The 10,196-nt window shown below is 56.5% G+C and overlaps 1 protein-coding gene across 1 annotated transcript; it reads left to right on the top strand.

The window, feature by feature from the left end:
* On the top strand, window positions 1-9,876 carry TBX2 (T-box transcription factor 2). Its single transcript, XM_065853133.2, has 7 exons — window positions 1-508; window positions 1,204-1,471; window positions 3,911-4,057; window positions 5,196-5,272; window positions 5,354-5,523; window positions 6,820-7,433; window positions 8,281-9,876. Exons 1-7 carry the CDS (start codon window positions 144-146, stop codon window positions 8,725-8,727), a joined length of 2,088 nt encoding a protein of 695 aa, XP_065709205.1. The 5' UTR covers window positions 1-143; the 3' UTR covers window positions 8,728-9,876.
* The last annotated feature ends 320 nt before the right edge of the window (window positions 9,877-10,196 follow it).

Genomic DNA, 10,196 nt, shown 5'->3' with positions numbered 1-10,196 from the left:
GTGTGTGTGTTGTTGATTTTCCTTCCTCTTCCAGAGACTCGAGCGAGTTCGCTGGGCAAGAGAGAGAAAAAGAAATTAAAACCGCACACACACATTTTTGTAAAGGGAATCCCTCTTTTTCTCCTGGATTTGTGGATGCACCGATGAGAGATCCAGCCTTCCCAGGGACTGCCATGGCTTACCACCCCTTCCACGCACCCCGGCCGGCCGACTTCCCCATGTCCGCTTTCCTCGCAGCCGCCCAGCCTTCCTTTTTCCCCGCTCTGGCTCTGCCTCCGGCGGCGCTGGCAAAGCCCATGCCGGACCCCGGCCTGGCCGGGGCGGCCGAGGCTGGGCTGCACGTCTCGGCCCTGGGACATCACCACCAAGCCGCCCATCTGCGCTCGCTCAAGAGCCTGGAGCCCGAGGAGGAGGTCGAAGACGACCCGAAAGTAACGCTGGAAGCCAAAGAGCTTTGGGACCAGTTTCACAAGCTGGGTACCGAGATGGTGATCACTAAGTCCGGGAGGTAAGAGCCGGCCCCGCGGAGCCCGCCCCGCACCTGCGCGGCCGCGCAGCGCCCTCGCCCCTCCGTTTCGTCCCGCTTCCCCCGGTGCTCCCCAAATCCGCCCCGATTAATTCACGCGGGGAATTTCGATCCCTGCATTTTTTTTCTTCGGAGGTATTTACACTCCCAGCTTTCCCCATACGCCCCAATTATTAGTTTTCCGAGTGCGATCCCAAATTAAATTTGTGCGCGCTAATTGAGCGCCCGTAATCCCCCGTTGTATTTGTTTACGCCGCTGCCCGCCGCTTCCTTTCCTGTTGCCAAACTTTCCCCGCGACCGGGGTCGTCCCCGTCCCTGCCCGTGTCCTCGTCCCCGGGGGAGGGCAGCGCCGGGGCTGGCGGGGTGCTGGGTGAGAGATTCGTCGGAGGACAGGGAAATGGGCTGAAATCCAGGATGCGTTTTCGTTCATTATTTCCCAGAATGGAATTTTTTAGCTTTTTCCCAACTTTCTGCCCTGGGTGAGGGCAGAGTGGGGTGAGAAGCAACGGGACGTTAGAAAGGCTGGAAATCCTCACTGAAGCTAAACTAAAAAATGGTGGTTTCAGAGCAGCCGCCGAGGCCGGGCGGTGCGGGGCGGCTCGGCGGGGCCGCGGCCGTCGGGGGTCGGCGGCGGGCAGGCGGGAGCAGCCCTGTACCGCTCTGGGTCTCTCCGCAGGAGGATGTTTCCCCCGTTCAAGGTGCGTGTGAGCGGCCTGGACAAGAAGGCCAAGTACATTTTGCTGATGGATATAGTGGCGGCCGACGATTGCCGGTACAAGTTCCACAACTCCCGCTGGATGGTCGCCGGGAAGGCCGACCCGGAGATGCCCAAGCGCATGTACATCCACCCCGACAGCCCGGCCACGGGGGAACAGTGGATGGCCAAACCTGTTGCCTTTCACAAGCTCAAGCTCACCAACAACATCTCGGACAAGCACGGCTTTGTAAGTGCGGCTGCGGAGCAGAGCGGAGCCCCCCGAGCAGGGACCCCCGGAGAAGGAGTGGGGTCTACCCGGTGCCGGCCCTGCTCTGTCCGGGGGAAACCGCTGGGCTTTAATGGCTTCTCCCCCCACGGCAACAGCACAAGCGCGGCTGGGGTGGATGGCGGGGCCTTGCCGGGCCCTGCGGTGGCCTGGCTGTCCCGCAGCCCCCCGGCCCCTGCTCCTACCCGGCACCGAGGGGCAGCTCCCCACTGTCCTGGGGATGACTCCCCCGAGGGGAAATGGAAGGCCTGACTGTGGGCAGCCTTGGGGTCCCCTTGGCTCCTTCATCCCCGGCCTCCGCGGCCTGTTCTGCCACCTTTCCCCAGTGCTTAGGACTCTGCGGGGAGCGGGATTTGGGGGGGGTGGATGTGCGGGGCCGAGGCCGTGTCGGGGGATGCGCCGAGGGCAGCCCCGACGGGGCGGCAGCCGGGCAGGTGCAGCCCAGGCTGCGCTGCGCTGCGCTGCGCTGCGGACCGGGCCGGGCCGGGCCCGCGATGCTGGGGGCGGCAGCACCTGCGTTGGGTTTTTGAGGCCGAGAGGCAGGACGGGAGCCCTTGGCAGCTACGGCTCCTCACCGGCTGCTTCGGAAAGGTTCCCAAACGCCCCTATTTATTCTCCTGTTGATCAGATCTACATCATCTGCCGGAGGTTAAAAAAAAGAAACCAAAACCAACCAACAAACAAAATCAAAAATAAAGGCAAAAAAAGGCAACAGCCCAAACAAAATACAACAAAAAATATAGAGATTTGGAAAGAAAGAAAGAAACGGAAGCGTGTTGGCAATTTGTAGAGATCCGCAGAAAGCGGGGTCAAAGCGCCAGGAGAGCGTGATCCTGCGTGAATGCACGGGGGGAAAAAATCACGGCGCACCAGCCGGCTATCTTTAGCCTCTGGACAAGCATTTAGGGCGATAAAAGGAAAGTTCATCGTCCGGCGTTGGTGATACGGTAATTAGCGGGGAGCCGGGGCCGGCAAAGCCACGGGACGCGGCGCTCAGGTGGGCGAGCGCTCAGGAGCTCCCCGGGAACTTTTCTCTCTTTTTATTTATTTTTATTTCATTTTAAGGCAGGAAACAGAGTCTTTCTTAAATAATACATTACAAGGTTATTTATAGACAGGAAGGTAAATCGATACAGAGAGAGTCTAAAAAATAGCAATTTTTTTTTATATACTGGGGAAAAACTAGTTGGATTCAGTGTTTTTAACGGTTCGTCTCCTTCAATTAAAGATTTCTGTTATCTGTCGTTGTCCAAAATCCGGACTGTGTTAAATCTGGGAGATGAGGGTTTAGCCAGTGCCCATCTGGTCACAGAGGGATGATTATTTTTTTTCCAAAGAAACGCAGATTTGCACGGCTGAATGATACTTTTTGCACCATTTTCGCGATAAATCCCGTGTAGATGATATCAACATAATAGCGATCCGACAGGTGATTATTGCTGGGGTTAAAAAAAAAGGGGGGGATTTTTTTTATTGCCTTCTAAAACGAAATGAAGTGATAATTATTTAGCCATTTGGCCGTCGTTATTTGATAATAATTACTCAAGCTTTCGCCGTTCCCCTACCAATTCCGGTCGGTAAATACTACATTTCAGCCCTACCACAGCAGGTTGGGGAATTATTTAATCACTATCGGGCAGGAAAACGTTGAGCGGTGCGGGCAGTGAGGGGCAGGAGGTCGGAGCTGCCCCCGGGGCGCGACTCGGGGGGTTCAGCCGCTTCCAAAAATCCTCAGCCAAATAGCGCTGGATTCGGTTTGGATTTTAAAAAGAAAATAATGATGAAAAAAAGGCAATAGGGTAGAGAATGGCTTTGAGTGTTGGCGAGGCTTTCAGACACCTGGTTGGGAAAGAAAAATGTCTGTTCCTTCTGCAGCGTTGCTCCGAGACATAAATTTAACATGGCTCATGGTGAAACGCTCCTTTCACGTCGCAGGCGCTGGCTGAGGCTGGCACGGGTTTCTGCCGCCACCGGCACGAATCGGGAGGCTTTTTACCGTTAGATGTTTGCGGTGGTGAGGTAGAGTATTTCTATTTTTTTTTTAAAGGACGGAAATATGAAAAGCGCTGAGAAATGTGTCGGAAACTCGCCTCGCTTTTGCAGGGTTGTAATAAACCGGGGAGATCCCTCTTGCTGCTTTATTGCCGTGCTTAACACCCGCAAAGATGCTGCTGTGCCTGCCTTCCCCTGACCTCCTTATTTGGGGGCAGATCGTGCAAATGGCATAAACAAAAAAAGAATCTCCCTCTGGCATCCATCGGCATTCCTTCCTCACGGTGAAATATATTTTTGGGGTTGTTTTCGGGAGAATAGGGATTTTCTGGGGGAGGTAGCTAAACGCACGTAACATGGACCACGAGGCTGACGGCAGCTGCGGGTTGTGCTCTCTCGCCCACTCAGACCATCCTGAACTCCATGCACAAGTACCAGCCCAGGTTCCACATAGTCCGGGCCAACGACATCCTCAAGCTGCCCTACAGCACCTTCCGCACCTACGTGTTCCCCGAGACCGACTTCATCGCCGTCACTGCCTACCAGAACGACAAGGTACGGCCGGGCAGCCCCTGCCCATTCTCTGTCCCATCCCTTACCTCTTATTAGGATGTATTTGTGTACGTGCATGTCTGTTAGGATGTTTTTGGGGAGAGTGGCCAAAGGGAATAACAGTAGAAAGGTTAAACCCCAAGCCCTCAGAGCAGGAGGTGCCCTTCATACTATTATTATTGCTATTGCTAATACTAAATCTATTGCTATTATTAATATTTCTATTATTGCTATTAATAATTTCCTCCTGGACTTCGCTGCATCTCTTCTGGGCCGCGGGAGCCTTTGCCGCAGGCCCAGCTCACAGGGAAAAGCTCTGCGGCCTGGGCAACCTCATGGAGAAGGTGCCCTGGGCTCAGGAGGAGCCAAAAAAATAGAGCCAGATAAGCTAATTTTAGTTGCTTTCGTGATTTAGCAAGTGTTACCCTGTGAGCAGCAGAGCCAGGAGAGCCTGGTGGGGAGCGGAGAGCCTCTGCCAGCCCCCTCCAAGGGTTGTGTGTGTGTGTGTTTTAACCCAAAAGTTGACCCCCACCTCCACCCCTGGCTGCTGATGCTAATTGACAGCTCTGTCTGAGGGTCCTGGTGGGCTTGTTTCCCTCGTAAAGTTTATGGCGAAGAGTCACAATCGATTAAAGAGCACTTTGTCTGCTCGCCCGCCGCAAGCGGCGCGGGGCAGCCACCGGCCGGTGGGCCCCGTCGGGTCGGGCGGCAGCAGGCGGAGGATGCGGCGGGGCCGGGGCGGCCGGGCGGGGGTTGCAGCGAAGCCGGGTAGCCCTGGCTTTTTCCAGCGCCCCTCTCGGGGCCGTGTTTCAGAGCCATGCATTATTGAGCGCCCTAATGTCGTCGGCCCCAGAAGCCCGTGGCGGGGAGGGATAAGAATAGCTTTTAACCAGCGCCGCGCGGCTCAGTCGCCATCTTCTCTCCGGGGGGCCGTGAAAAATAACTTCCTATCATTAAGACTCTATTAATAATTTAAGCCCAAACCTCAGCATCATTTTTAATAAAGCATGCGGTGTGTTAAAGCGGGGCCGCACTGCGTTTCGCAGCCTGGGCGGCGCACCCTGTGCTCCGCGACGGCGGCGAGTTGGGGGGAGCGGGCAAGGGCTTCACGCCTCCTTTCTTCTCCGTCTCCCCACAACAGATCACCCAGCTGAAAATCGATAACAACCCATTCGCCAAGGGCTTTCGGGACACGGGCAATGGCCGGCGGGAGAAAAGGTAAGGGGTGTCCGTGTGTCCCCCCCTGCTCCGCGCCCGCGGAGGGCCGGGCCGTGCCCGACGCTGCCTCTCTCCCCGTAGGAAGCAGCTGTCGCTGCCGTCCCTGCGGATGTACGAGGAGCCCTGCAAGCCCGACCGCGACGGCGGCGAGTCGGACGCCTCCTCCTGCGAGCCCTCGGCGGTGCGCGACGCCCTCCACTCCCCCGTGGGCCCCCTCCCCAGCCCCCTGCGCCTCAAGGGCAGCGGCAGAGGTAAGAGGGCGACCCCCGGCTCGACTCCCATCCTCCTCTGTCTTTTCTGGGGTCCGGGGAATAAATGGGAGGAGGCTGGAAAGAGACGCGATTCCCAAATTTGCCTAAACGTCGGGTTTCTGCTCACTCGGGGCCGGTGGGTGCCGGGTTCTGTGGGGAAGAGAGGTCAAACCAGCAGAGAAAAAAGATGGGGATGGGCACGAAGGAGCCCAAGGGTTGAAAGGGCAAGAACAGAGCAAACGCGAATGGCATTCGCGGGTTTGCAACGTTTTCCTGTTTATACGTTAGTGTAAACAAGATGAAATGGCAAAGCAGCCCGTGTGCTAGACGTGTTTGCCCGTTTCCCTGCTGGTGCCTGCCCTGCCTTTCATGGCCAGCTCAGAGTCCCCTGGAAAAAAAACATTAATACATCTGAAAGGGGAAAAAATGTTGTAACTCCAGGGCTTCAAGCTGGTAAATGAACATAAACTAGCAGTTCCCACGCTGCAGTTTTTAGATGCTGGGTTTTGTCTTGCCGCACTATCAATCTGCTGCTCTTTAAACTTTCCACCAGCCCGATTCCCTGCAAACCTTCATCAAAATTGCAACCCCCTCCTCCCCGAGCTGGTGGGAGGGTTTATTACACCCCTCTCCTCTTTCAAAGGCTTCCCCGAATATTCGCCCCAGCCTGCAGAGCTTCACCTAACCCGCACCAAAATGTTGTTTTCGTTTAGCGGGAGCCGGGCGGGCAGGGGCTCTGCTGCCCTCGCCTTCGCCATCCCCTTCCCTCTCACCCCCTTCCTCCTCTGAAAGCTCAGTGGGTGTTTTAAATCGAAGCCCGTTTTAGGAAAGTCTGTACCATATCTCTTGCCTTAAGACTGCCTCTTTAACCTGCGTCAACCTGCATATTTGAAATAAATCCACTGTGTGCTGTTGATCAGCTCCATGTAATTAAATATATACAGGACCATTTCCTCCAGCGCTGTCCACCCAGCCGTGCTCTCTTCATCCCCCGCTCCACAGCCCGCTTTGAGTTTGCAGCTAACGAGAGCGATGCCGTAATACGTTTTGGTTCTCCATCAAACATGTTTTTCCTGTTTGGCAAAGCAACAAGCCTGCTGTTGTTAATCCCCTTTCCCCAGAGCAACCATGGTGTGAGGGCCCATTGCTGACCCCAAAATGAGTCTCTCCCATTAAGAACGATCAGGACTTTGCCACCACAATCTCTCCCCGACGCCAGGGCCCTCACAAGCGATGCGCTACTCACCTCCCCTGGGTGTTTCTGCTCTGACCCTGTGCCCCTCCATCCCCTTGTAGAGGAAAAGCCGGGGGCCGACAGTGATGCGGAAGTGGAGAAGGCGCCCGAGGAGCGGCCGACAGCAGCGATCAGCCCCGGTGGGGAGGACACGACGCCCCGTGGCAGCCCCCGCTGCCCAGAGGAGCGGAGCAAGGAGAGGCGCAGCCCGGAGAAGGTCAAGGATGGCGTGTCCCCCCGGGAGGGTCCTGGTGAGGGTCTGTTCGGCACGCGGGGCCTGGAGAAGGACAAGATGGAAGGACGGAGGAAAGAGCCAGACCCGGGCAAGAAGGATGCAGAAGGTGGTGGGTTAGGCAAGGAGGCCTTCGCCCCACTGATGGTGCACACGGACAGCCCCCCACACCTGAGCGCTGGTCACCTGCAGAGCCTGACACTCTCTGGCCTCCATGGGCAGCAGTTCTTCAGCCCCCTGGGCGCTGGGCAGCCCCTCTTCATCCACCCGGGACAGTTTGCCATGGCCCCCGGCGCCTTCTCCGCCATGGGAATGGGACACTTGCTGGCCTCGGTGGCTGGCGGGGGCAGCCTGGAGAACGGAGCCCTCTCATCTGCCCCAGGTGCAGCAGGGACAGCCACCCCCTTCCCTTTCCACCTCTCCCAGCACATGCTGGCCTCTCAGGTAAGCCCCCGTGCCCACTCTGTGTCCCTGTCCCCCTCCCACTATCCATCCAGGCCCTGGGCTCTCCTCTCCATGTCATTCCTCAAAGCTCCCAAATTGAGCAGAGCACTTCAGGGGCACAGGGCAGACTAGGACGGCATCACCCCCAGTGCGGGGACACAAAGGTGGACCAGTGCCAGTCAGGAGATGTTGATGCCCCCAGCCTCCTCCATTCCCCCTGCAGCCCATGGCACCAAGGGGCTGATGTTCCCCCAGGCCCCTGACATGCTCCCTGGTGTGGCACAGGCAGGACATGGGGGACATATTGACCTCGGGACTGATTTGAGAAGGAATCTTCCTCTTTTTTATATTTTTTGCAACTGTATGGTTCCCCATAGGCAGGGGCAGAGTCAGGAGCCATGGCCCTGCCTGACCTGACCGTCCCCATCTCCCTGTCAGCCCCAAAGCAGCTTCTGCACTCATGTTGCTTTTGCCAGACCCTATGATGAAACGCATAAAGATGTCTTTGAACTACCCTAATTTATCGAACATACTTAACAATGTGTTTTAATGTGGTTAAAGGTCTGTGATGCTGCACAGATGGGGACATGCAGTGTGCGAGGAGGTGCAGGGGCAGGGATAGGGCAGGCTGAGGAGGGGGTTTTGGGCCCAGGTCGGTTTGGGTTGGATGGGGCTCCCCAGCTGTATGCCCTCCCTCAGCCTGTCCTACAGGAATATCCCTACGCTGCGTTTTTATTATACCAGGGTGTCTGCTTTTCTCAAGGGAACACTGGCTTGGGGACAGGCAGGAGGGAGGATGCAGTGGCACACTGGCACATCTCTCACCCCTCTCTTTTTCTCTCCGCAGGGAATCCCGATGCCCACCTTCGGCGGACTCTTCCCCTACCCCTACACCTACATGGCGGCGGCTGCGGCGGCCGCCTCGGCCATGCCGGCTACCAGCGCGGCAGCTGCTGGGCCGCTCTCCCGCAACCCCTTCTTGGGCAGCAGCCGCCCTCGCCTGCGCTTCAGCCCCTACCAGCTCCCGGTCACCATCCCTCCCAGCACCAACCTGCTGACCACCGGCCTGCCCTCCAGCCTCAACCCCGGCTCCGAGGGCTCCAAGGCCGGCAGCAGCCGGGAATCCAGCCCCCTCCCCGAGGTGCCCCTGCACAAGGGGGGCAGCCAGCGCCCCACCGCCTCCCCCAAGGGCTCCCTTAAGGAGTCCCTCAATGAACTGCAAAACATCCAGAGACTGGTGAGCGGGCTGGAGAGCCAGCGGGAGCTGTCACCCGGCAGGGAGTCCCCCAAGTGACCGGTGGGGTGGGCAGCGAGCCCTCCTGGTGGGGTGGAGAAGCACTGGTATTTTGTACAGCACAGTATAAATATTTATTGCGGAGAGAGGGCTGGGGGCAGATGGAGTCTGGAGCAGAGGGATGGAGCCCCACCGAGCAAGTGCATCCACCACCCCACAGCCAGGAGCGAGAGGTGGGAGCACAAGGCTCAACCGCCCCCGGGCTGTGGGGCTGGGAGCGGCTTCCCCCCAATCCAGCACAGCCGCGGAGCCCCCCGGCCCCTCCGCTCCCCTGCTCCGGGCACCGGGCGGCTCTGGGGGGGTCAACAAGCTGGCGCTGAGGCACCGATGGATGGGGCGGCCCCGGCCCCAGTACCGGGGAGGCGAACGGGGTTGAAACCTCAACTGTGCAAGGGGCGAGGGAGGAAAAAATGATTAAAAGAAAAAAGAAATAAGAAAGGAAACACGGCAAATAAATCGCCTCGGCAACCGCCGCCGCGCAGAGCTGGTACGGCGGGGGGAGCCCTGCGGGTACCCGGCAGATATTTATGAAATAAATGGTAATTTGTGTAAATAAGCTATAAGGATCCCAGAATATGCAAATTGGTATTAATTTATTCAGAGTTGTACATTGGTGTGTACATAATATTTAGAGTTTAACTCATCGCATTTAAGTTTTGTTTTGTTTTTATTTTTTTTTTCATTTTACATGAGCATATATATTGTAAATGAAAACTATTTAGCTCTTTGTGATTGAAGGAGATATCGGTTTCTTTAACTGTGTTTTAAAATATTGTTCATCCCGCCTGTTCTCTAGGACAATCATGTACCACCAGTAAAACAAATTTGTGGAGTAATTGAAACTAAGATTTCAATTCTCTAATGGACTTTTGCAAGGAAAAAAAAAGCAAACATGAATCCAAAACGTAACTAAAATATCGCTACAGTGCGGGGTATAGAGAATGCAGGAATAAACCTCAGGTTTTTATTTTTCACTCCAGAACATTAAAAAAAAAAAGTATAATAAATTTAAATATCACAGGACTGTGCTCTATATTTGTTTTAAAATAAAAAGATACATGATTTGCAATGTGCTGGTTACTCGGATATCTGTCTGTCCAGTTTTGATGAATTCTCACATCTTTCAATAAAAAAACTACTCGGAGAAGTCCTGCCGGCTCCCGCTTGTTTCATTCCCGCCGCCTTCCCGGAGCCGCTCGCCCCGACGGGGCCGCCGCTCCTTCGCAGGTGCGCAGCGTTGAGCGGGCAGCCCGGCCCACGCCGGAGCTCGTTTCCAGCAGCGGCGGAAGGGGCCGCGCATCCTCGGCAGCTTCCCGGCCACAGTGCGGGCTACCGGGCACCGCGTTAGATGGGGAAAGATGAAAATCCCCCGAGGTGCGCGCCCGCCCTCCCCGGTGCAGCGCTCCGCGGGGGCTCCGCGGACGGGGAACATCCAGCGGCTCAGCCCGGTGCGGGTTTTCTGCGCTCAG

Source organism: Patagioenas fasciata, chromosome 19, assembly GCF_037038585.1.
Source record: "Patagioenas fasciata isolate bPatFas1 chromosome 19, bPatFas1.hap1, whole genome shotgun sequence".
Lineage (NCBI taxonomy): Eukaryota > Metazoa > Chordata > Aves > Columbiformes > Columbidae > Patagioenas > Patagioenas fasciata.
The sequence above is the reverse complement of the archived record's forward strand: the minus strand, read 5'-3'. Positions and strand labels throughout refer to the sequence as shown.